General features: G+C 45.8%; 1 protein-coding gene across 1 annotated transcript in view; it reads left to right on the top strand.

Annotated features, from left to right (window-relative positions):
- LOC133374121 (sphingosine-1-phosphate transporter SPNS2-like) overlaps positions 1-27,725 on the top strand; it is a 131,254-nt gene that overhangs the window by 55,084 nt on the left and 48,445 nt on the right. The window contains exon 3 of the mRNA XM_061604595.1: positions 15,834-15,970. Coding sequence (XP_061460579.1) covers positions 15,834-15,970 — 137 coding nt within the window. The remainder of the gene's footprint in view (positions 1-15,833; positions 15,971-27,725) is intronic.

Here is a 27,725-nt window from a genome sequence, read left to right on the forward strand (position 1 = left end):
GATGATCTATGCGTAGGGAGTTTTTTCAGCATTTAGACATGTTAAACACACACACACACCAACCAAATCTGTGTAAGGGAAGCTTTGCCAGTTGATTCTAATCAACACAGAAGTGTTGCTGAAGCACCTTGGGGAGCTCCTTGAAATTTTGGACTAAAACCTGCAGCGGATTCCACTGCCCCAACTGACATGGCACCACAAGCTACCACTTACATAGAAGGGCCGGTCCTACCATTGGGCAGAGTCTGGTCATTGCTTCGAGTGACAGATCCTGGGAGACAGTCAGGAGTTAGTGGATAAATTTGTGTGTGTGTGTTCTTTGTCCCTTGTGGGGGGCTATGCATGTTCCCATCCCACAATGAAATATAGGAAGATGCCTATATTGGTTCATGTAAGTTCATTACTGTCTCTACCAGGGGTGGGAAATTGCTGGTCCACCAGATGTTGTTGGCCTACAAGTACCATCAGCCCCACCCAGCACAGCTGTTTGCCGGGGGTGATGGGAGTTGTGGTCCAACAGTATCTGGAGGATGCCCCTCATTGAGATTGCCTGGCAGCTGCTGTCCTGGAGTTCAGAAAGGAGATTCCCTCAGCCCCACCTGGAACTGCTGGGGCTTGAACCCGGGGCCTTGTATACACAGACTTATGGTTCTTCTTGGCATCTGCGACGAGAGGGAATTGCACAAAGCCCAAGAGGCTAAATGGGAGCGAAGGCACAAGCTGCAGTAAGCCCAGGGATAAGCTAGAACCAAGGCAGGAGAGAGGTATGTATAGTGGTTAGAGCCTACAACCCAGGAGACCAGGATTCGAATGCCCACACCGTCATGAAGCTCACTGGGTGACCTTGGGCCAGTCACTGCCTCTCAGCCTCAGGGGGAGGCAATGGTAAAACCACCTCTGAATACCGTTTACCATGAAAACCCTTGACTTGAAGGCAGTCTATGTGTGTGTGTGTATATATATATATATTTGCATTCCTTGAGTGGCTTCTCTTTGAAAGGTGCACGTCAGCATGCACCCCCTCCTCCTCCTCGAATTCCAAGGTCGTTTGACAAATGTCTCTCCAACTCTTAAAGAATGAGAATCGACAGAGGCTGCGGCCTGCCTTGCTTTGCTGTACGTCTTCAGACGCTTTCAGGGATTGGAATTAACTTCGGCAAAATAGAAGGGGGGAAGAGGCAGGCATCGCTTCCAGCTCTGGGTCTGCATTTCAACAAGGTGCACACATTCCCTGCGTGAAATGATGACATTTCAGCTGTTGCTGCTGCGTGTCCAAATGTTCCACCTTGGGTGGAAAAAGGTCTGAATCTTTGCACGAGAGCAACATCAAAGCGACGCGCTTTCCCGAGGCGCTGGAGTGGCTTTTGATCTGGTTTGAGGAAGCTTGACGGCGTGACTTGGTTCCCTTTTCTGTCAGGGAACACCGGTGGTTAAATTTCTCAAGCTTCCCTGGAAGCTGACAGATGGCCAGGGTGCCATTTTTACCTCTGCACCGAGAAGCCATGGCCGCTCTCCTGTGGCTTTTGGGGTTCATGACCACCGCTTCCCAAGCAGCTGGCCAGTTGGTACCTTTCTTTGTCAGCAGGGCCAGCTCTACCGTTAGGCAGAGAGGCAGCTGCCTCAGGCGGCAGATGAGGGGAGTGACTGCAAAATGCTGGAGGACAGCTTTGCGTAGCTCTCAGCTTTGCTCCTCCAAAGCTAGCCTGCTGCTCTTAGCAGAGCTTGGAAAAGTTACTTTTTTGAATTATAACTCCCATTAGCCCCAGCCAGCATGGCCACTGGATTGGGCTGATGGGAGTTGTAGTTCAAAAAAGTAACTTTTCCAAGCTGTGGCTCTTAGGTATGCATGTTGCGTTCTTGGGGGGGTGGGATGTCATCTTGTCCTTTACCTCAGGCTGCAAACTGTCTTGGGTTGGCCTTATTTGTGGTAGTCTTATGTCCCACCCGCAGCATCTATTTAAAGCAGTATCATTCCACTTTAAGCAAACTACAGTTCCCAGAGTTCCCTGGGAAGAGAAGTTGATGGTTAACCCAAGGTTTGTAAAGGTACAAGAAAAAAAATAGAAAAAAGGGAGAATCTTTGGGGAGAATCTCCAAAACAGCCCAATGAAGGCAGAGTGTATTCAGGGCTCAAGCAGCCATATTTGAGGCCATATATGTGCTATACATTTAAAGTACTATGATATCATTTTGAGCAGTCATGGCCTTCCCCCAAAGAATCCTGGGAAGTATAGTTTGTTAAGGGTGCTGTGAGTTGTTAGGAGACCTTGATTCCCCTCACAGAGCTATCATTTGCAGAGTGGTTTATCAGTCAACCCCTCTTCCTAGGGAACCCTGGGAATTGTAGGTCTAAGTACAAGTTTTACTGAGAATAGGCCCACTGAAATTAATGGACCCATGTCCATTATTTTGAGTGGGTCTATTCAGAATAGGACTAGCATTAGATACAGCTAGGGATGGGGGATAAATTCAATTCGGTTGGCATTTAAAGCCAGTTCTGTCAAATTTGCACTTCCCAAACAACATGAGAACCGAAGGAAAGGCCGCCTTTCAAAATCCTCACTTATCTGAATTTTGCAGTGCAGTTCTGCCACCTCAGCAATGTTTGCAAAAATGCATCTATTGGGAGAAAGCGTGCACAAAATGAATATATTGGTGAAAACATACAGAAAGACATTACATTAGGAGGAAATGCTTGTGAAAAATCCCTTGCAAAACTGTGCTCGTTAAGTCAAAACTGCCTGCAAAAATGTGCTTATCGAGAGAGACGCAAACTAAGATGCAAGAGAATTTTCATCAGGATTTTTAAAAAAAGGCATTTGCCAATTGCTGCAGAAATGTGGGGAACCAAATTTGAGGTAGAAAAAGGTGAGAAATGGAGAGAACAGAAATGGACGGACCCATCCCTAGATAACACCCCTCTGTTTCTGGCATTACCTTGTGGCTAGAGGCCTACTTAAGCAGCCTCTTTCTCCATTCCAAAGGTGTTAAGACCTGTGTTGTCACCTCCTTCCCAATCTCCGTTCCTTCTTTGGAACTCTGTACGTTGATGGACAGGAAGGTACAAAGCATCTTACGTCCTTTGGTTTGTGAGTGGAGCTACTTTCAGTGGCGAGATGGGATGACCGTGAGCTGCTCTCCAGAATTTCCGACAGGAGATATTCCCAAGTCCTACCTGGAGATGCCAAGGATTGAACTGGGAGGTTCTACATGCAAAGCTGGTGCTGTGCCACTGAGCCTTTAGAGGGTTGTGTGCTGGTGGGTGGGTGAATGTTGGGATGGGGCAGAAATTTGATTAGTTTGTACTTAAAGCCGAATTCATCAAACCTGTACTTCCTGAAACACTACACGAGTGGAAACACAGCCATCCTCTGCACCTCTCTGAATTTTGCGATGCGGTGCTGCGACCAAGCAATGTTTGCAAAAATGCTATATTAGGGGAGAGGTATGAGTGGAAAATGAAGATATGAGTGGAGATAACGTGCAACAAGGCAGGGTGTTCGGAGAAATTTCTTGCCGTTAGTCAAAGCTGCATGCAGAAATGTGTGTGCTGAGAAATTCACACTAAAACGCCAAAGAATGTTCATGAGGATTTCTTTTAAAAAGGCAAATTGCTGTGGAAATGCAGAGGACTGAATTTCAGACTGGAAAAAAATGTGAAACTGAGAGCACCAAAACGGGCAGATCCTTCCATCCCTATCCAAGACTGCCTTACTGTACAGCACATTTAAAAAGCACTAATTTTACTGATGCTGAAGCACACAAAGGGAGGGAGCCACCACTGTGAAGGCCCTGGGCCCACAACCCTCACCTCAGTTGATGCTGGAACCCAGAACCGGTTTGGGAACATAAAGAAGATTCCTTCTGGATCAGCACCAAAGGTGATCTAGTCCAGCATCCTGTTACAAGGCAGAGTCCTGATGAAAGGCAGAGTCTTCGCCTTTAACCCCAACCCGTTTATAACTTTCTGGGTTTAAAGCAGAAAGACAGTTCCAATGGAATGGTAAAGAATGAAGCTGAATCGATGCCATCCTGTTAGGTTCACAGGATGTTTTCAAACCGGCACCGGCAAACAGATCCAGTTCTTAACCTCTTCTGTTTGCAGATGCATCTTTTCCATGAGGATATTCTATGCAAAGAATAGAAAGTATTCTGAAATCTAAGGTTAAACTTGAAAAATAAGACTCTTCTTAGTAGCTAACACAATCTCGTTTGCATGGCAACCAAGAAGGGAAACTCAGCAAAGGGAGTTCCTTATGTCACAGCGTCTTAGTACATTTGCCCATGCATAGAAAACAGTAGATCTAGTTGAAAGGCAACACATGGCGATCTGCATTGATCGTTACAATGGATCGCTAAGGGAAAGTATTCTAAACAAAGTAAGAGACTGAAAGCTCATTTTATTGTATAATCTTAGAAGGGGGAGTCGCCGTGAGAGAGCATGGTGTGACTGTCATGAAGGGAGCCTTCACTTCGGAATTTTCCACTCCACTACTGGCTACAGCTCCCATCATTCTGACCATTAGGCCATGCTGCCTGGAGCTAATGGAAGTTGAAATCCAGCATCATCTGGCGGGCCAGAGATCCCTCCCCTCCCCAGCTTTAAATATACCCTAGTAGGCGTTGACTGGATCCTCTTGGTGAAGGATAGAGAGGAGCAAAGTAAACGTAGCATAAACGAAGCAAAACTAGAATGGCATATGGCTCGAGGTAATTGTTCCACACTTCCATAAATTTATCTTAATTTTTTTTCACCCATTGTTATATATTCAGCTGCAGTGCATAGAAATGCAAGCGTGATTATGGCTTCTAAAAAGAAACGAAGTGGGTTTTAGGCCTCGGAATAGCTATTCCTGTGGGCTTTCAGAATGAAAGAAGAGATGCAAAGGGATGTGGCAGCCTCAGGCTGGGGACGAAGGCAAGCTCCCCCCCCCCCCGGTTTGACTCCCAAAGGCAGCCGTGCAGAACCTGTAGCCTGGGGGTCTGTTTCAGCCCTCCAGGCCATTTCTTGCAAACACCGCCCGCCTGCCATGCACGCGGCATCATTTTGATCTGCCGCAGTTCTTTCCGTGGTTAGACTTGCATTGTTGAGGCTTAAGGGGTGGTTGAGCATAAAATATGTGAACTATATTCAGTTACATAATGTCAGTAAAAACGCAGGGTTGTTTTTATGTTTCTGTTTTCGCTGTTGGTCCCGCACTCTCCGCTCTCCTCCATTTTGCACCTGGCCCCCTTGCTTGCAGTTGTCGTGAGCCCCACGGAGCGGGCGTGGGGCAGCGAGAACAAAGAGGAGTCAGACTTTGAGTGGGGAGGAGGCACCAGTGATGCGTCTCCAGGTGCGCAGGAGTCTGTGAGCTGTGTAGCCAGTGACAGTTGCATCCCTTTAGATCCAGTTACCATCCAGGACGCCTGTCCCAGCCAGGAAGATGTTTCTCTGCCTACCTCTCATCCCCTTCCTTTGCCTACTCAGCTGTCACCACCACATAGCCCCCCTCCTCCTGTAGGGGAGGAGCTCACTGAGGCTGTCTGGCCACCCTCTCCCCAAATTCATAGGATGTGCCCCCCACAATCTCAACGCACTCTCGCTATCCCTTTGAGAAGGAGTGCTTGTCTGCACACACATTCCCCGCAGTGGCACTCAGTCCATGCAAGTAGGGTGCCCACCCATCCATACTTAAGGTCGGCGAGGACGTGTGTCTGCGGCAACGTCTTAGTGCACGCCTAGTTTTTCCTAGGAATGAAGATGAATCCTGTGTAATCTGTAAGCTGATTCATGAAGTGCTCTGAACGGAAATTTTCCACTAAATCTGCTGAAGAAAAATGCACCTCCGCGTTCGGGTCTGACTTCAGCAGGGTTCAGACAGGACAGTAATACCAAACTCTGGTGGGGAGAAACAGGGCTACTGAGAAAAAAGGAGGAGGTCTTGGCATGCTCAGAGAATATAGGGACTGAGTTCTGAGCCAGACTCTTGGCCCATGTAGTTCAGTACTGCCTATACTGACAGGCGGCAGATCTCCTGGGTTTGAGGCAGAAGCCTTTCCCAGCCCTATCTAGAGGTGACAGGGATTGAACCTGGGACCTTCAGCATGCAAAGCAGATGCTCTGCTCGGGTATAGCCGTCCGGGGTCACGGGGAGTTGTAGACCCCTTACATTTTTGGGAGCAGGATCCCAGCAGGGTCCCTATGTACAAGCCAATCAGAATGAAAGGGGAACATGTTAGTCTTCTCACTTGGCTAACAACATGTCCTTTTGTGCCGATTGGAGCCCATCAGCACGAAAGGAGGGGAGTCAGTCACTGAGAAGACTCTTCTCCGTAGCTAACATGCACCTCCCCTTTCGTGCTGATAGGCTCTTAGGGTAAGTGACAAGTGAGCTTCATGGCAAAGTGCCTTCGTCTCCCAAATCCTAGTCCCACACTTGGCTTCATTTCAGAATGCTTAAAACATTTCTGGCAACCTTTAGCCCCCAGAGAGAGAGAGAGAGATTGAGGGGGGAAACACAGCGGTTTTATTCTGGTTCTATAATTCTGTAATTGCAGAAGAGACAGTGAATCCTGGGGGCAGGCTGTGAAGGGGTGTGGCGTGACGGTAATAAAGGGAGCCTACACTTCTGAATTTGCCACTACACTACTGTTTCTAATACTGTAGAGTTAGGGTTGGGCAAATCTGTTTCGGTTTCTCTCAATTTCTCATTTTTCCAGTCTTCAGTTCTCTGAGTTTGTGCATCGCGAAGGTTCACTGGCGTTTGAGTTCAGGTTTCTCTTGATATCCACATTCCTTGTATGCCATTTTGCCAAATATTTACACTTTTGCGTATATGAAAAAAAAACTCATGAAAAGTTGTGTGAATTGTAGCACACCTTTTTGCATGCTCTTTTGAGTCATGTGTGTGCAATTTCTTCAAATGTAATGCCTTTTTTTGTTTTCACTAAGAGATTCATTTTTATCCACATTTCCCTAAACGTTGGTTGGTTGAATAACTGCATAGCAAAATTTGGATAAGTGTGGATTTTGACGGATGGCTGTGTTTCAGTTTGCATGCTATTTTGGAAAGTGCCCGCTTGATGGATTCACCTTTGAATGTGAACTTAGTCAATTTTCTCTCCCTTCCCAGCAGACGGCATTGTTGGGCACTTGTCAAGGCCTTTCCTTCCCAGCAAGGGGCCCTAGAACTCTCTGGCTCTGTAGTTGCCGCTCTTCCTTGCTGTTGGTGCCCCTTGAAGCATGCGCAGAGAAGGACCTGGATCCTGTGCTCACCTTACCTCTCCCTCTGCATGGCAGTGTGCATGGGTCCCAAAGGAGGAAGGCAGGGAACGACAACAGCAGTGAGGAAGTAGGCCACTAAAGGCATCCTTCCTCCAAGCCACCCCCCAAAAGCTGGCATTGCTGTTTGCCATAACGGCTAAGATAGAGGAACCTCCATGTTCAGAGGCAGTGTATCTTCCTTTGCTTGCTTGATGCTTGCGACAGACGAGGTTTGGCTAGCAACCCGTCATTTCTTTTCTTGTGACTTTGTGGTCGCTGCTGGGAAGATGGAGAGCCAGACTAGGTGGGCCTTTAGTCTCGGTCTTTTCCAGGCAATCACATTCTTCTGCCTCGGGAGAAATCCTTTAGTAAGGGGTTAACTGGCATGATTTGTGTGCTATTTTTATCGGCTTTCCCCTCCCTCTCCTGAAAGGACTTCATTTCCCCGAAGTTCCCTTTGATGCAATTACTCACACTGGCTGAAGAGGAACCCAGAAATTAAAGGATATCCTTTGCGACGATCCCAGAGGTGGTTGTGTGAGCCTGTAAGGCTGTTTTTATGCCAAGCTCCTAGCTCAATCTTCTTTATTTTTTATTTTCGTTTGATAGGCCCCGGGCAGGGGGGGTCTTTCCCAGCCTAGCTAACTTTGATCCCTTTTTAAAGCAGACCTTCTCGGCATCAAGCAGGAGCTCTGTCACTGGACTTCAGAAGGGGCTCAGTGGTTAGAGCCACATGCTCCGCTTGCAGCAGCATCCAATTGGATCCTTGACACATTCAGTTAAAAGGATTATGTAGCAGGAGATTAAAAAGAGCCTTCTCTGTCTGCGACCCTGGGGAGCTGCTGCCAGAGTAGGCAATATTGGACTAGATGGACTAGTCTCACCTGGTATAAGATGACACAGCACAGTGGCAGAGCCATCTGCCTCGCATGCAGATGGTCCCAGGTTCAGTTCCTGGCGTCTCCAGGTAGGGCTGGGAGAGATCCTTGCCTGAAATCCTGGAGAGCAGCTGCCAGTCAGTGTAGACAATACTGGACTCAGTGGACCGTTGGTCTGACTTGGGTATAAGGCAGCTGATGTTCCTGTGATACCTCCCAGAACTGTCTAGTGTGCGTCTTCCAAAACTGTGTTCTTCAAGCTTGGGTCCCTAGGTGCTGTTGGGCTACAATGCCCATCATCTCTGACCGTTGGCTAAGCTGGCAGTGGATGATGGGAGTTGTAGTTCAACAACATCAGGAGGTCCAAGGCTGAAGAACGCTGTTCTACAATCTGTGTGATGTAAAATGATAGGGGGAGATTTCCCTTCCCTGTTGTGTGGTGAAAATAAGTGTGCTGCAAAAGGCGGTTTTGGAAATACTTAATAAATGCATTTGCATCAGCCAAGTTTCCCTAGAGCAGGGGTGGCTAACCTTTGGGATTCCAGATGTTGTGGAACCACCGCTCCCATCATCCTTGCCCATGGGCCACGCTTGCTGGGGATGATGGGAGTTGTGGTTCAGCAACGTCTGGAGTGCCGAAGGTTCACCACCCCTGCCCTAGAGGGAAGAGTTTTTGATTAGAAGCAGGAGGCTTGGGTTCAAAGTCTAGTTCAATCACAGGTTTTAAGGGCAGTTGCTTCTTTGGAGAGTGCGTGTCTGTGTGTGCATCCACACCTCCTAGCCCAACTCTGCAGGAATAGTATGATGTGAGGTGACCCAGGGCTGTCTCTGACACCACTTCGGGTCCCCATACAGACTCTGGCCCCGGAATGTGCAATTCTCAACTCAGTTGCACTTTGGCGCATGGCCCTGTGCGCCCCTGAATTATGGCTTTGTGCTGTAGAGCAGGCATGGGGAACCTTTGGCCCTCCAGATGCTGCAGGAATACAGTTCCTGTCGTCCCTGGCCTTTGGCCATGCTTGCCGGGGCGGATGGGAGTTGTAGTTCAGCAACATTTGGAGGGCCAGAGGCCCCCTACATCTGTTCTAGAGGCTCACAACCAGGCGCGTGAGAAGACAGTTAATTTCCTTTATGAGGCACCTTCCTGCTCCGCGCTGCCGGCACCCAAATCATCCCCGGATGAGCACTGCCGTCTCAAGCACTCCTGGCATGTGTGTTGAAACAGCATCACAATCTACTAAACCAGTGGCTAGGGATGGGTGAGAATTTCCATTCTGTTCGCATTTCAAGCAAAGTTTGTCAAATTCGCAATTTCCAAAACAATATGAGAACCGAAACGCATCCATCCTTCAAAATTTGCATTTATTAGAATTTTGGGATGCAGTTCGCCAACTAAACAATATTTACAAAAATGCATGTGTTAGGGGAAAGTGTACACAAAAATGAATTTATGAGTGAAAATGACATGCAAAAGGGCATGATATGATGAGAAATGGCTTGCAAAAATCTTTGTCAAATCTTTGTCAAAACTGCCTGCAAAAGTTGTTTATTTAGGGAAATTTGCACTAAAATGGTGGCGAATTTTCACGAGGCTTGTTTTTTTAAATTGCAGATTGCTGTAGAAATATGGAAAACTGAATTTAACATTAGAAAAGTGAGAAACTGAGAGAACCAAAATTGGCAGATCTTTGCATCCTACCAGTGGCTTTTTGAAACTTCCTCAATTCAGAGAAACATTTGTCACATTCCCTTGTCTACCGATTGCAGGCAACAGACCAGTACCCAACTGATCTCTTCCTGTAGGACAGCCAGCTCAATGCAGTGGTTAGAGTGTTGGATTTAGGACTGGGGAGACCTGAATTCTAATCCTGACTTAACCAGTTGCTATCTCTCAGCCTAATTTACCTCACAGGGTTGTTGTAAGGTCCACATTTGTCAATTTCAGTTTCTCATTTTTCTAGTCTTCAGTTCTCCACATTTGTGAATTTTAAAGTCCTCATGAAAATTTGTCCGGATTTTAAGTGCACATTTTGCCTTGTATACACATTTTTGTATGCAATTTTGCCTGATACACCCATTTCTGCAAGCCCTTCCCCCTAATGTAATGCATTTTATATGTTGCTTTCATTAATATGTGCATTTTTATCCACACTTTCCCCTAATGCATACATTTTTGTACACATTATTTGGTTAGAGACCTGCACTGCAAAATTTGAAGATGTGCAAATTTCGGCGAATGGCTGTTTCGGTTCCCATCTTGTTTGGAAAAGTGTGTATTAGTTAGGTTCATGTTAAAGTCTGACCTGAATGAAATGTCTTCCTCAGCCCTCGTTGTGATGTAGTATCTTGAAATCCAAAGCATGCTTGAAAGCTGGAGTCTCAGTTTCCTTCAGATTGTACTCTGATATGAATGAGGAAAACCTTAAGACATCACAAAATATTTAATAGTATTAATATCTTTTCCTATCCAATTTTTTTAAAAGTGTGCGTCTGTGTTTTCCCCCTATGTTTGTTTTATTTTTCCATCGAGCAAATCAGTTGCGCCGTACATTTCCTGACGGAGAGTCAAGTTGCCAGTTGAGCAGCATCTTTTGGGCTGGAATAACTGAGCAGGCACTCATGGGTGGTGGCACATAGAGGAAGCTGTGGAGGATGAACTGTTTTACCCTCTTCACATAATTAAAAGGGAGGGGGAAGAGTGAGTTAAAGAGAGAAAATTCCAACTACATACCGAAAAAGAACTGGAAGAGATTTGAAAGACACGGCAGCCCACCTATATTGGGGCAGGTCAGGCAACTGAAGGCAGAAATAGATATTGAGCTGCCCATCCTGTCTGGATAATTAAACCTTTTTGTAAAAAAACACACCACAATGGCAGCGAAATAAATGCATTTTTCTTTTTTTGTTCCAAAATATCACTCCAACTCCACCTTTCCCTCTCTCTTTTTGGGAGGAACCTTAAATTGAAAGGGCGTATGTTCTGTTTGTCTTGATTCACCCACCCTCTCGGCTGCCAGTTTTGCATCTGCTGGAGCACGCCCAGTTGCCTCTGCGTATTTGGGCTCTGTGTTTTTAAAGAGGTGCCGTTTAAAATGGTGCCTGTGAAGCTTGACTCTGAAACTGATCATGCTTAAGTCTTCTTTTATTTTTCTTGTTCTACAAAATGGGGGCAGGGGGGCGGGGGGGAGTCATGCTGCCAGGTCTGCAAAATACCCCAAACGTCTCTCGTTTTGATGCTATGCGCTTGTTCTTAAAGGCTTCCATTCTTGAAACAGAATCCACAATTGTATCGGTTTTTGGGGGACAGTGAAAAGGACTTCTCTGTGTGGTTCTTTCCTAAAGCCCTGTTTAAATGTGCCACACCTTTAAAGCGGTATCATACCACTTTAAACAGCCATGGTGTCCCCCCCCCCAAGAATCCTGGGAAGTGTAGTTTGTGAAGGGTGCTGAGAGTTGAGAGACCCCTATTACCGTCACAGAGCTACCTGGGAAGGGGGCTTGTTAAACCATTCTGTGTCACTTCAAAGGAAGAACTGAGAGCTCACTCCTAGCACCCCAGTTGTGTCACAGCCATGGCTTTTCTCTAACCCATACCTTCACGTTACGTGATATCAGGTGAGGCATGGGAGAGCGTGGCATGTGTGTGTGTGTGTGGCGGAAAACAGCCCCGTGGGCCAAATTAGGACTTTTTGGGCTGCAGGTTCCCCATGCCTGGAGTGATGTCCAGAGGCAGTTGGACAGCCACCTGTCGGGAATGCTTTGATTTGGATTCCTGCATTGAGCAGGGGGTTGGACTTGATGGCCTTATAGGCCCCTTCCAACTCTACTATTCTATGATTTTATTATCTCTTTGGTTAGCAACCGTGCCTGTCCAGTGAGCAACTTCCAGGGGTGCAGGCAGCCAGCAACTGCTGAGGCCGTGGCACTTGGGCTGCATCCACCTCTGGTGCTGTCCTTTGAGCCTCCCTTTAAAAATAAATAAAATAAACTGAACTCCCCAACCCTCCTCACTCTTCTGGGCTCCAGGCAGACAGCATCTTTGTTTCCAGCAATGTCACGGATGATGGCTGAACCGCTGGGGCCCTGTGGGTCCGTGGAGACTGATGGCTCCAATGTTAGTGGGGCAGTGCATCCGCTCTGGGTTTTAGTGTGAGCTTTCAACACCTTGGCCAGCTCCTTGAAAGTTGGGACTAGAACACAGAGCGGAGGCACTGCCCCACGGACATCAGAACCCCCAACCTCCACTGCTGTGGGTGAGCGGTGATGGTGGAACTTCCACTGCTACTAAGGCAACCCTCCACAATAAACCATGCAAAGCCCCACTGGATGACAGTTTGCCAAGGACCCCTTCAACCCTGCCTTGTGGGAGTGCGTGGTCCCAGCCCATCCATCCTTAGATCCACTGTCTTAGCTGTTCCTGTTTCCTGTCTCCATTATTCCCTCTACATCAGGGGAACTTCTGGCTGTCTACATTGTTGCTGGACTCCAATTCCCATCAGCCTCAGCCAGCATGGCTAATGTTCAGGGACAATGAGGGTTGTAGTCCAACACCTGTCAGCCCACAGGTAGTATGCGGCTGCTGGAAACCGCAGGAGGGGAAGGTGCTCTTGCGTTCAGGTCCTGCTTGTGGGCCTCCCAGAAGAGGCATCTGGTTGGCCACTGTGAGAACAGGATGCTGGACTGGAAGGGCCACAGGCCTGATCCGGCAAGGCTCTTTTTATGTTCCTTATCCTTTCTCCAGTGTGGCCTAGCGGTTAAAGTGTTGGACTAGGACCTGGGAGACCAGGGTTCAAATCCCACTCAGGCATGAAACTTCCTGGGTGACTTGGGCCAGTCACTGCCTCTCAGCCTACCACCTCACAGGGTTGTTGTGAGGATAAGATGGAGAGGGAGGAGAACCATGTACGCCACCTTGAGCTCCTTGGAGGAAAGGCGGGATAGAAATGTAATAAATAATAAGTTGGTCCATTGTCTGCCTCTCAACAAGCCCTGGTGTGCGCGCACCTGCATTTAGACACGCTGAAGGATAAATCAGGTGCGCAAAGATGTGTCTCTGGAGCACCACCCATCACATGCAAACGCATCGCAGGAGCTGATAACAAGGCTAGCTGGCGTGTAGTCTGTCAGGCAGGCTAACAGTCGTTTTCAGAATTTGTTTCCAAGTCAGTCAGTATTCAGGTGTCGCACGTAATTCGAGGCTCCTGTAGATGTATCGCTGTGGCAGGCACAGCCTCATTACTGTGCCCATCTGGGTCCTGTCATCCCTTTTTTCCCCTGCTGAATTTATTCCTTTGTCCTCCTCCATACATCTCTCTCGTCGCATAAGCATTGCGCCACCTTTCTCCTTTCAGGTCTGCCATGTTGCACATCAACATCAGTCTCCTAATTAATGGCTTTTAAACACAACTGTCAAATATAAGTGGTGGGATAGAAAATGTTAGCAGGATACATTGTGCAAGGCAGTGTAACATCTGTTTTAGCCAACAAATTATTTATAATAAGAGAAAATAATATGCAAATGTCAGTGCTGCTCAAATATATTTTCTGATGGGTTACTGTTTACTGATGAGCAAGTTAGCTAGCAGTTCTTGTTTGTTTGAATTATTCACGGCATCTTCAACCTCTCAGAGTAATTGTTTGCATGGAAGATTGTATCCTCTCGATCTAATAACTTTAAAAATCAAAGCACTGATTTTGTAAGGCTGTTCAGTTGTAACCCTGCACTAGGAGTAGGGGGTGGAAGGATCTGTCAGTTTCAGTCCTCTCACTTTCTCAGTTTTCCAATCTTAAATTCAGTTCTCCACATTTCTGCAGGAATTTCCATTTTTTAAATTTGCAGCTTTAAAAAAAACACCTCATGAAAATTCTCCAGCATTTTATTGCAAATTTCTCCTCATAAATCCATTTTTGCATGCAATTTTGACCAGTGCACATTTTTGTAAGCCGTTTATTCAAGTATCCTGCATTTTGCATGTTGTTTTCACTGATCTATTCAATTTATGCACCCTTTCCCCTAATCTATGCATGTTTGCAAACATTGTTTGGTTCTCACAGAACTACAGTTCCCAGAGTGGTTTAAGGGAGATGTAGTGCTATGAGGTGAATAGGGGTCATCTAACAACTCTCAGCACCCTTCTCAAACTACACTTCCCAGGATTCTTTGGGGCAGGGGAAGCCATGACTCTTTAAAGTGGAATAATAGTGGAATTAATGTATGATGTGAATGTGGTCTCAGTCCCAACATGTTGGATGGAGCTTTCTTCCCTTCTCGTTAGGGATGGAGGAGAAGTTCATTTCAGTTTGCATTTAAAGGTAACAATATGCAAATCAAAACACAACTATGGTTCAAAACTTGCACTTATCTGAATTTTGCAATGCACTTCTCCAGCCAATGCATATTACTAGGGTAAAGTCTGCATTAAAATGCACATCTTAGCAAAAAAATAGCATAGAAAAACTATGTTATAGTATGGAAAATGCGACAGGCAAAATTGCATATAAAAATGTGTAGTAGGAGAAATTAGCACAAAAAGCTGGCAAATTTCCATGAGGCCTTTTTAAAAAAAAATAACAATAAGCCAACTGATATAGAAATGAGGAAGATTGAAGAACCAAGCGAAGACCCCAGAGTAATTGAAATTGACATATTCCATTTGTAAGGGTTTGAGATTGCAATCTAGTTCACATTCTGGTCAGCTAAAAATGTGCTGATTAATTGTGTAGCAGATATAAATTATTTTGTAACACATGTATGTGTAAAAAGATGGCAAATGGCAAGCAGTCTCTAAGAAGAGGCATCTCATAGCTCAGTGGCAGAGCATCCGCTTTGCATGCAAAGTCAATCCCCATCTCCAGGAAAGGCAGGGAGAGAGACCTCTCTGCAACTATGGAGAGCTGCTGCCAGTCCGTGTAGACAATACTGAGCTAGATGGACCAATGGCCTGACTCAGTTTGAGGCAGCTTCCATGTTTCTCCAGGTGTGTTTTTCGTGTATGATTCTAGTATGCGTGGCATTTCTAGTCTGATTGTGTCAAAATGTGCTTCTCCCTCCACTGCAGGCTGTTGGGAACTGACTGGCAGCAGCTTTTCATGATTTCAGGCCAGGTTCCCTCCCAGCCGTGCCTGGAGATGCCAGGGATTGAACCTAGGACCTTCTGCATGCAAGACAGATGCTCTCCCACTAATGCAGATGTTACCAGTGTCATGCAATTAATTGGCTAAAATGGTTCTAATCGGGCGATGACTCCTGTTAATTTGCTTGCAAGCTGAACACACATGTCAGTCATCTGAGATAGTCATTGAGCACAATATCCCACCCCCATCTCTACAAGCTAGCTAAAGTCGGCATCTGTGGGTGGTGTAATATTTTTCTTACGTTTTACCCAAATCTTCTCCTGCAAAAAGCTTCCAGTGGTTGCCTTTAAAGCTCTCTGCCCAGTCATAGGTCTACATCTTCTGCCTGGACTGGCTGGGGGTGAGGGGAGTTTTAGTCCAAAAGATCTGGAGGTTGGTGAAGGTTGCTGTAAGCGACGCATTACATGACAGAAGAACCATGAATGATCACCCATGGGAGAGACGAGTGGTGCTTGGTTTTGGGGATCCTTCAGATAGCATAAATTTAGAAGAGCCCTACACACACCCAAGTTTGGGGAAAAAAAAGTTTGGGCAATGCTGCTTCAGTGCCTCTCCCCCTTTCTCTCCTCCCGCAGTGTTCATCTGTAGCTTCATGGTGGCGGCCCCGATATTCGGCTACCTTGGCGACCGTTTCAACAGGAAGGTTATTCTCAGCTGTGGCATCTTCTTTTGGTCAGCCATCACCTTTTCCAGCTCCTTCATCACTGAACAGGTAAGATCTGGTGCAGAGGAAATCTTGTATGCCATGTGGTGCTGATCTGTGCTGATCTGGTGCAGAGGAAATCTTGTACGCTGTGCTCTACTGCTAGCAGCATCTGCTGGGAGAGCTGGTCAGGAGACATGGAGCTATTGGCATGGAAAAGAAGGGAGAAGGAATCTTAAGGAAGGGTCTAAAGCTCAGTGGGTCCTGTGTTGCAGTCCCTGCACCTCCACCTAGGGCTTGGAAAGACCCCAGTCTGAAACCCTAGAGAGCCGCTGTCAATCCATCTAGACAAGGAGTGGGGAACTTCCAAGCCAGGGACGAATGTGGCTCTCCAGGCCTTTCTGTCTGACCCTTGGAATTCTTCCCAGGCCACACCCTCTATCCCTCCAGATGTTGCTGAACAGAACTACAGCTCCCATCATCCCTGACTATTGGCCATGCTTGCTGAGGCTGATGGGATTTTTATTCAACTATATCTGGGGGCCAAAGGTTCCCCACACCTGCCCTGTCCCAAGGCTACGCTATAAATACTGTACTGATGGGACTATATGGATATCACTTGGGAAGGAATGAGATCCAGCATCTACATTTTTCAAAAACTTCATATACATATATACCTGCAGTAATACCACTGGTAAGGAATCCTCCCGGAACTTAAGGAAGGCTTTTTAAAAGGTGAAACTGATCCGCCTTGCTTTGCTATGGATAAACTGACAAGTCTATCCCTTTGCTTTAAGGTGAACTTGACCAGCATTTGTCTTTTGCTTGCTGGGGATAAACTGACCAGCCTGTGCCTTTGCTTTGCTAGGGTGAAATTGACACGCCTTTGTGTTTGCTTTGTATTAAAGAGATCTCTTGCTTTCTGTGGGGGCTGGGGAGGGAAGGATCTAATACAATTTGGAGGAGGGGGGCTGAGATGGGGGCCAGGTAGGCACCCTTTAAAGCCCCTGTTGAAGCTGCCCTCACCATCTATGAGCAGGTGTAGGGACCTGTCCCTCTTCTTTCCATGTTATTCCTACCTGTGGTACTAAAGTTTCTGTTAAAGAAGTAATGTCTGCTTTGTTAACTGAAGTTAACCTTTTATGCATTTTAAGCAGACACCTTATCACAGGCTGTGTCTATTTTGGAATTGCTTCTTAAGACATTTTCCAGATGTTTTATTGTAGAAATGTTTTTAAGATGTTTTGTGTTTGAGATATTTTAAGACGTTTTTAGTATTTTGTCCTTTGTTTGCCACCCTGGGCTCCTTCTGTAAGGAAGGGTGGGACAGAAGTTTAAAAATCTTCTTCAGCATCATCTGCCGCTGCCGTGGAGCATTTAGGTCATTTAAAAAAACATATAGCTTTTAACGTATCGATGAGTTTATTGATTGTGCGTGTTTTTATCTGTGATTCTTGTTTTAAATTTGTGTATGTTTTGAATCTGTTGCAAGTTGCCTAGAGATCATTTGGTATTAGGCGACTAACAGTGAAACCGGCTTTAGTTTTAAACTTTCTTACAAAGTTTTTGTTAGCTTGAAAAAACAAAACAATCTGGTTCGAGATGAAAGAAAAAACTCCATACAGTATAAGGGTTGAAGTAGGGACATAATCTGCAGAAGCTTTTGTCATAATAATTTTCATTCATTCATTCATTTTATTAAAACATCTGGGGTCCACCTTTCCTCAGCAGAGGTCAAGGCAGCTGACAACAATAAAATTAAAGCAACAAATAAAAACAAAAAAGTTTGTAGGGTGGGGAGAGAACTTTTTAAACGGAGAAAATGAAAGCAGCTGCTAAGCCAACTTCATCAAGAAAGACAGTTTCCAGCAGGCCAAGACTAGGGATGGAAAGATCTGTCAATTTCACTTCTCCCAGTCTCTCATTTTTCCAATCTTCAATTCAATTCTCCACATTTCTGCAGCAATTTTTGATTATTATTATTTTTTTGGTCCTCACAAAAATGCTTCTGCATTTTAGTGTGAATTTCTTCTAATAAGCATATTCTGGTATGCAGTTTTGACTAACACACACATTTTTGCAAGCAATGCCCCTGAATAATATGCATTTTTGTATATTTTCACCAATATATGCATTTTTCATGCATCCTTTCCCCTAATATATGCATTTTTGTACACATCCTTTGGCTGGAAAGCTGCATTGCAAAATTTGGAGAAGTGTTATAGCTGCGTTTACTGGTCACTTACTGTTTCAGAAAGTGCGAATTTGATAAGTTCATCTTTAAATGTGAACTGCATCTAATTTCTCCTCCAACCCCTAGTTGACAAACTTATGATCCAAAGGCCCTTGGGGGGCAAACAGCAGCCTCTGAGGAAGGGTTTGGTTTTCAATAGAAAAAGGCACGGGGGGGGGAGATGATGCTCCCTTCCCCCAAAAGCTGTGATCTGAGCCACTAAATTACTGAATCCACAGGACTCTGTTGTGTTGATGCAATATTAGTAGTATTGGTGTGATTACTTGCATCGTCTGTTCCCATCATGCTTTTTAAAGAGTGAGAGGCACAGGTCTGTGCCCCAACGAGCCTACAATCTAAAATTCATAACAGGGGCAACAAAAGAGGAAGAAGAGGAAATGAGGACAGTGATAAACAAGGGAAGAATATGCAGTCATTGCAGTGACATGCATATAGCTCAGTTTACAGTAGAGAATCTGGGGATGAGGAGATTGTGTCAGAGGCTTCACGTGGAAAAAGCAACAGCTTCATTGACTCTGAGCAAGCGATGGGTTCCCCTCACTTTTTACTTCCTTTTGGGGACTAATCCCCCCCAGTTTGGAATTTGGCAGGATATTTCCCCCCTCTTCTGAAGTTTGATTGCCAGCTAACCTTTGCTTTTAAGCATGTGGCATGGCTCCCTTACTTGAGCCATCTAAAACAATTTGTTGTTTGGATACAAAAAGCTTAGTGGCCCTTTGTGGCTTCTACGGCCCTGATTGGGTGGATTGGTCTAAGATGGAGATAAATGGGTGGGCGTCAGCGTGCCGCGTGTTGGAGTGGATGGCTTTAGTCCTGGTCTCTATGATTTGGCGATTCCAAAGATAGATGCTGTTGTTGTGAGGTTGTCTTCCCAGCCCAGATCCTTGATAGGTCCCTTCAAATTCTATGATAACGGGCAGATTTGAGGTGGGAATGCTCATTTTTAAAAAAAATGAATGCTCGCATTCAAAACCAAACTTCAGATAGAAAAATGGCACAAGGAGCGAGTTGCCCTGGAACTTTTCTGTCTGACATGCTCCTGTCAGCTTGCACTGAGCTATTTTTTGAAACTCTGAGGAGCATTCGCAAGTGGTATCTCCTGTTCACAGCTTGACGTATTTGGGTCCACTTGCCCATCTCAGGATTTTCACCACTGCTAGGATGGAAGAATCTGTTTTGCTTCCTTTTTTCCAATCTTAAACTCAATTCTCCACATTTCTGCAGCAATTTGCAGATTTTTTTAAAATCCCCATGAAAAATTTTCAGCGTTTTAGTATGAATTTCTCATAATAAACATAATTTTGTATGCAGTTTGGAGGGCCAATATACACTTTTTTGCAAGCAAGCTCCACTAAAAGATGCATTTTTGTCAACATTGACTGGAGAACTGAAACGCAAATCCAGATAAGTGCAAATTTCAAAGGATGGTTGTCTTGTTCTCACACTCTTTCAGCTGGATGTGCGTAGATGAAACCTCTGTAAAAACAGCTCTGTGTTTCCCCATTGCACAGGGAACATTTGCACCGACACAATATCAGTGCCCCCTTTTTTTGTCATTCGAGTTGCAGGCTTGTTGCTGTTTGTGTTTGCGTGCTGGGTGTTTCTTGTCCCTAATTTTGGACCGCTAAATATAGTGTCCTCTGGCACCCTTCGCAGCGTTGCACAACCTCCCCAGGAGTGGGAAAGATTGCTTGTGTCAAGACGTTGCACCTTTTAGATGTCAGCATGGTGACGGCACGAGCTCCTGTTTTGAAACCTGCTGTCGAGGAGGGCTAATTAATGTATTCCTGGTGAGATCAATCAAAGTCATGTTGATGCCTCCATGCGGCAATTTCCTTCCGGAGGGAGGGAGGGAGCCAGCCAGCCCGCACTGTGCTCGTCTTCTCAGTCCGCCTGCATTCCAGAGATTGCCCTTATCCTGTCACGCCTAGGTGGTGAACAGCCAGCTAGCCAGCCTGCCACCTGATCCCACGGGTGTGCTGTTTCTAATAAATAAATCCTGGTTGCCACCTCGTAGGGAAGGGGGCGGAAGTTGCAGGTCAGCCAGCCATACAGGTGCATGTCAAAGCATCTATCAAGGTTGGTGGTGTTTGTGTTTCCAAAAGGAACCCCTACCTCTGCAGTTGGCTTTATCATGTGGTCTCCGACCCCCACGTTCTCCCATCCTCTCAGTTTCCCTGTCTGTAAAATGGATTAGGCATCTTTTTGCAAGGTTTGTTTGGTTGTGAGTTAAAATATGTTCATCTTGCTTTCCCGCTCTGTAATCATACGCAGTGCTGCTGGCGCTCACCTTCCCCCCCCCCGACAGGTAGACTGATGTCCTGACCACCACTACTCCCAGCTTGCCACCCCCGATCCCTGTAGTTATTTGAGGGAACAGATTTTTTCGCAGACAAATTGTAACTGAATTGTGAACTGGAAATTAAAATTACTGTGTGTGTGTCATTTAAAAATAGGTTTGTGATCATAAATAAATTTACTTGGAAGTTAAACTCCATCAGAATTAGTAGGAGGTACTTCGGAGAAAGTAATTCAGCTAAGTCCTACTCAGAGCAGACCCACTGAAATTAAACAGCCTAACTCAGCCTTTCCCAACCAGTGTGCCTCCAGATGTTGTTGGACCACAACTTCCATCAGTCTCAGCCAGCATTGCCAATGGTCAGGAAAGGTGGGAGTTGTGGTCCAACAACATCTGGAGGCACACCGGTTGGGAAAGGCTGGCCTAACTTGTTCATGTTTATTAACTTCAGTGAGTCTACTCTTGAGTAGGACTATCATTGAGTGCCACCCACAGAGTTGTATTGATGCTGGTCCTACTCAGAGTAGGGCCACTGCAAAGAATGGGACCATTAACTTCAGTGGGTCTGCTCTGAGTAAAACTTAGTTTGATCTGACTTATAGTGTCTTGTTTTATGCTTGTTTTCACTGAAGTTAGCCACCTTGGGGGATCCGTTGTGAACAGCGAAAAAATGGGAGAGGGCCACGGAAGGACTAAAATGCATTTCAGAGAAAGCCACCTTCATTCTATATGTTAGATTTCTGAAAGAGAGATAACCATATATTTCATGCTATGTTTAGCTCCTCTCCTAAATGTTTATGTGTTCCTTCATTTAACACTTACAAAGCACCTTACAGTTTTCTCAGCACTGTCCATATATTAAGAGATAAGGCAGTCCTCACCTGCAGAATCATAACCTGAGACACGACAGAAAAGGAATGAGGTATGGGGAGGCAAGAGGAAAGCAGGCGTTGGAGCGGCTGCTCTTTCACTGGCCCATGGAATTTAGAGGACTGCAGTTCTATGCATGGAGGTTCTGTTCCTATTCTAGTTATTACTATCTTAAGGAGACCCCTGCTGGATCAGGCCAACAGACCAATGCCCTGTTTCCAAAAGGAACCCCACAAGCAGGACTTGAAGTCAACAGACACTGCGCGCCCCCCAGTGTTGCTCCCCAGAAGCTGGCATCCAGAGGTAAACATGGGGGTCCTGCTCTCTAGCAGAGAATACCCATCACTAGGCTACTCCTCTGTGCATTTGTCCAGCCACTTTCCAAAGCCTTTGCTTTGAGTTCCGTCAGTTAATTAGGCTCCGCGTGAAGGGAAGACTTTCCTTTTGTCTTCCCTGAATGTCCTGCCGATGAATTCCACCACCACCACCCCGCCTGTTAAATAGCAGAGGGAGAAAGGTCTGCCAAAGACGTATTGGTTTGAAAAGCGTCACCTGTTGAATTCTTGCCTGTCACACAGGTGCTAAAGGCACAGATGTCCTCCTTCGTGCGTGCACTTGCGTAAACAGCAACCTTCCTCAAACGTTGCGGATCAGGTGGATTCTTTTGAGCTTCTCTAGTTTTGTGGCCACGTTTACGCTCCCCCATCGCCTGACAGGCGTGGGCGGCCATGTGGCTTGGGGGTCACCTCCAGGGAGACAAATAACCCCACCTTTCCCCCCCACATCTTTCCACTTGGCGATTGCTTGTCATAGGGTAACCTCATGGTAGGTAGTGGTGTTCTAACCACACGGCGCGAGTTACCGCACGCTTACTATCTTGAGTTGAAACGTGTCCTTACCTGCCTAAACGTAAAAGTTTCAAGTTTAGATACCTTTAGGGATAAAAATACACATTTAATTATCTTAATGGGTACGTGCCGGAGTTCGTCAGCCTGCTGCCAGCCGTGGTGTGACGGAAAGTGAGTCATTCTAACCTCCTTTGCGGTCGGCCACCTCCCTTTGTCTGGCTGCTCATCTCGGATGCAGAAGGAGTGGGTTTTATTGGCAGTAGACAAAGCAGAATATAAGTCTCATAGGGTGTGGCTACTAGCAGTTTAGAGAACACAGCAAAATGTTGCAGTCTGTGGGTTGCTCCTGCTGAGTAAAAATAGATGGATCTGTCCCTTTCAGTCCTCTCAGTTTCTCATTTTTGCAACCTTAAATTCAGTTCTCCACATTTCTGCAGCAATCTGTGATTGGTTTTTTTTTTAAATCCCCAGGAAAACTTGTCAGCATTTTAGTGCAAATTTCCCCTAAGAAACACAATTTTGCTTGCAATTTTGCCTAATGTACGCATCTTTGCGGAACCATGTCCCCCAGTATAAAGCCCTTTTCATTTGTTATTTTCACCAGTACATACACTTTACCCTGGTGTATGCATTTTGTAGCCATCGCTTGGCTGGAGACTGTATTGCAAAATTCAGAGAAGCGCAAATTTTGACGGATGGGTGTGCTTTTGTTTGCATGTTGTTTCAGGAAGTGTGAATCAAATCAGTTCACCTTTAAATGCAAATGGAATTTAATTTCTCCTGCCTTCTAATAGTGAGAAGAGCTTTTCTCATTTCTTGAAAAAAATAGGAATTTGGGGTCTCCTAATGACACTGAGAAACTCAGTGTGGTGTAGTGGTTAAGGTGCTGGACTACGACCTGGGAGACCAGGGTTCGAATCCCCACACAGCCATGAAGCTCCCTGGGTGACCTTGGGCCAGTCACTGCCTCTCAGCCTCAGAGGAAGGCAATGGTAACCCCCTCTGAATACCGCTTACCATGAAAACCCTCTTCATAGGGTCGCCATAAGTCAGAATTGACTTGAAAGCAGTTCATCATCATCAATGACACTGATGGGTAGGAAACTCAGCATCAATTCTTCCCCCTCCTTCAAAAAATATAAAAGCTGCTTCATACAATTCATAAGTAACCTACGGAATTCACTGCCCCAAGGTGTGCTAGTGCCAATTGGTTCAGGTGGCTTTACGAAAGGATTAGACTAACTCATAGAGGAAAACAGGAGGGTCTTGGGAGAAAATGGATAATAAGGGGAATCCTTTGGATTGCATAGTATATTTGAGTGGGGTCATGCAGAAAGCTCCAAGTAGCCACATCATGCTGCCAAGTCTACAGTTGCCCCCTATCCTGTTCATGCGGTAACATTTAGAGAAGCCTCTGCTACCTAGTGCCAGGTTGGCAGAGGCTAATAGGATAACAATGTCTTGCTCTTTTATATCTAAAATTCTCAAGAGGAAATGGTGGTCCTGCTTGTCCTTCTTCCTGAGTGTTTCTGGGCCCAATTCAAAGGGATGATTTTTTAAAATCCTTTTAAAGTCCTAAATAGTTTTGGGGGTCTGGTTATTCAAATGACCACCTACCTGCACCCTTACAAGCCTCCCCAGGCCTTGAGATCTGCCACAGAAGCCTTGCTTGTGGTCTGGCTGTTGAGCTCAATTAGAATGGTCAGCAGTACAAACAGGGCCTTCTCAGTGGTAGCCCCCTTATTTGTTTTGGTTTTTAAACTGGCTTTGAAAACCCATTGATTTTGGGCTGCTTTTAGCTGAGATGCCCAGGCTACGTTTTGATTATTTTAAAAATAAAATTGCCGCTTTTTAAAAAAAATGAATAAAATGTAATAAAATTGCAGAGTATTTTTTAGAATTGTTCTTAATTGCTTCAGCTTGTTTTGTATGAGGCTGTGTAAACAACATACCTTTAAAGAACATCCCCCTGCCGGGAAAAGAATCCTGGGAACTGTAGTTTGTCAAGGTGCTGGGAATTGTAGCTCTCTTGGCCCTCACAGAGCTATAATTCCCAGGATTCTTTGGAGGGGAGTGGAAGTATGCTTTAAATACTTGGCGTGTCTGCAGCCTGAGTGCTGGGCTGTGAAGTGTTTTTTTATGCTTCTGTTTTGATGGCTTGGTTTGAATGGAATTAAATGTTAAAGTTTTACGTTTCTGTCTGGGAACAGAAGTCACCTTGCGAGGCCTCGGCCCTGGAAAATGGCACAGAAGCGCTTGAACCAAATAACCTTCGTCGCTGTCAACTTGACAAAGTAATGGGAACCTTTGGCCAGCAGAGGAGCGATGGAATTGGCCTTCTGGCTTTTGGGGAAGTGTCTGTTGATGCTGCGTGTGTGACGCCAGTGGGGAGTTTGAGGATTTCCCTGCTTCTTCGGACTAAAACATTGGAAAGTCCTTGATCAGAATAAGCCAGACAAGCTAGATGACCTTTGGGAATCTTCTGTAGCTCAGTCAGCAGAGCACCTGCTTTGCTTCCAGGGGGTCCCATATTCAGTCCTTGGGATCTCCAGGTGAGACTGGGAAGGATCCCTGCCTGAAATCTTGGAGAATTGCTGCCTGTCAGTGCAGGCAGTACTGGTTTCACTCGGTACAGAGGAACCTGCCTTATACAGAGTCAGACATCCAGCTCAGTATTGTCCACCCAGACTGGCAGCAGCTCTCCAGGGTTTCAGGCAGGAGCTTTTTCCAGTTGCCAGGATTTGAACCTGGGGCCTTCTGCATCCAAGGCAGATGCTGTAACCACTGAGAGATGGTCCTTCCCTTGCAGTAGTTTCTTACGTACTCATTGTAGATGGGGAGAATCTGGGCAGCGAGCACTAATTTCAGAGAGACTAACAACGCAATTCTCATGTTGTTTTGGAAAGTGCAAATTTGATACGTTCGGCTTGAAATGCAATCTGAATCGAATTTCTCACCCACCCCTGGCTCATGCCAAGGGTCGCTACCCAGGCTGTCTTTTGCCACTGCCAGCTCTCTGCTGCGTGTCACCTCTGCCTCTAGCCCATTTCTAAAAGCCAAGAGGACATTTTCTTCTTTAACTGGCTTCTTACGCACCTTTCGACTTCCCTAATGATCCTCCTACAATATGTCAGCAACACCTTGAAGCCAGCGGCAGCTGGGGGCTCCATGTCAGTGGGGCAGTGGAATCCGTTCCGGGTTTTAGTCCAAACTTTCAAGGAGCTGCCAAATGCGTTTCAGCACATTTTATTGAACGTGAACCATATTTATTATTTTATCTTATTTTGCATTTTTCTCCTCTGCCACTAAAACAGCATTATCTGTCCCCGGGGAGCACTGAAGCTGTTAACGTGCAAGCAATTAACAGGAAATCTGACAGTCAGCTTGCTTCATCCCATTCCTGTGTTGGCATGGTAAAATATAAACTTTGTTCTCTCTCATCTTTCAAACTCTCTCCACCCCCTTATTTTGTAACTTTGGCAGCTAGGAAAAACATTTCCCGCATTTTGGAGGCGCAGCATAGCGGAAGAACGGAGGGGCCGGCTTGGAAAATCCCATCACGGTATAGTTCTCAGTACCCTTGGTACCTTTTTAATTGCCATTTCGCACTGCCAATGAGGAGGGCCCAAGTGGAGCCTGCAACAACCAGCCACCCAACCTGTCCTTTTCCAGGACATTCCTTTCCTGCTTGCCATGGTCTTCCATCACCACAACCTCCAAGTCAAAATTGGGAGGGATAGCTAATACCTTGGAAGACAGAAACAAAATTCAAAGGGACCTTGCTAGGCTGGAACATTGGACTGAAAACAACAGAATGAAATTTAACAGGGTTAAGTGCAAAGTTCTACACTTAGGAAAAAGAAACCAAGTGCACAGTTATAAGTTGGGGGATACTTGGCTCAGCAATACTAGCGAGAAGGATCTTGGAATTGTCGTTGATCACAAGCTGAATAGGAGCCAACAGTGTGATGTACCTGCAAAAAAGGCAAATGCTGTTTTAGGCTGCATTAAGAGAAGTATAGTTTCCAAACTGTGTGAAGTACTAGTTTCCCTTTATTCAGCACTGGCTAGGCCTCACATTGAGTACTGCATCCAGTTCTGGACACTGCACTTTAAGAAGTGGAACAAGAATGATCAAACTGGAACAAGGATGATCAGGGGACTGGAAACAAAGCCCTATAAGGAGAGACTGAAAGAACTGGGCATGTTTAACCTTGAGAAGAGAAGACTAAGGGGAGATGTGACAGCACTGTTCAAGTCCTTGAAAGGTTGCCACACAGAGGAGGGCTGGGATCTCTTCTTGATCATCCCAGAGTGCAGGACACGGAATAATGGGCTCAAGTTGCAGGAAGCCAGATTGCAGCTGAACATCAAGAAAAATTCCTCACTGTTAGAGTGGTACAACAATGGAACCAATGACCTAGAGAGGTGGTGGGCTCTCCAACACTGGAGGCCTTCAAGAGGCAGCTGGACAGCCACCTGTCAGGGATGCTGTAAGTTGGAATCCTGCATTGAGCCAGGGGGTTGGACTTGTTGGCCTTATAGGCTCCTTCCAACTCTACGATTCTATGATTCTAAGTCAGCCAGCATTCCATGCCAAGTGCTCAGTCCTCATGGATCACTTTTAGTCTGTGACTTAATGTCATTGTATCCAGAGCTATCACTAGAAGCTAAATAATGAGAAGACAGGATTCACTAGAAAAGACAATAATGCTGAGAAAAACTGAAGGGAGTAGAAAAAGAGGAAGGCCAAACAAGAGATGGATTGATTCCATAAAGGAAGCCACAGACCTGAACTTATGAGATCTGAACAGGGTGGTCCAGGACAGATGCTCTTGGAGGTCACTGATTCATACGGTCGCCATAAGTCATAATCGACTTGACGGCACATAACAACAACAACAACAATCTGTTGTTATGCTTTACATGCAGAAGGGCCCAGATCCCTGGCATCTCCAGATAGGTGTCATGGGTCCCAAGGAGAATCTCTGGCAAGGTTGGGAGGATGGAGGAGGGATTACTGACTTTGCGGGGGACATTGCAAGCACAGTTGAAGGAAATAAGGGGCTTACAGAGAGTGCATCTTCAGAAGCCTCAAAGCCACTTGCTGGAACTTCTGAGGAAGGTTCAGACAGCCTTTCCTTGTTTCAGCCAGTTGGTGAGGACTCTGCAGGCACCAAGGCCAAGTATAATGGCAAAAGAGGTAAGTGCTATAACAAAAACACTGGAACTTCTTCTCAGGCAGAGGAAACTGAAAGCAGAATCTCTCATGTCTCGAAAATTGCAGAGGATAGAGATGAGGCAGTTGCAAGTAGCCCAATTTTGTCCGCCTGTTGTAGCCCCCACCTTGCAGTTCATGCTGAGAAGAGCCTGAATTAATAGTGTTAACTGTTTGCCCTATTTTATTTATTTATTTAAAATCTTATTAAAACAAAATAATGGCTTTAAAAACATGCTTAAAAAAACACCCATCTTTAAAAACATCTTCAAAAGCAATTCCAACACAGACACAGACTGGGATAAGGTCTCTACTTAAAAGGCTTGTTGAAGGAG

This window comes from Rhineura floridana, chromosome 21 (genome assembly GCF_030035675.1).
Source record: "Rhineura floridana isolate rRhiFlo1 chromosome 21, rRhiFlo1.hap2, whole genome shotgun sequence".
Classification (NCBI taxonomy): Eukaryota; Metazoa; Chordata; class Lepidosauria; order Squamata; family Rhineuridae; genus Rhineura; species Rhineura floridana.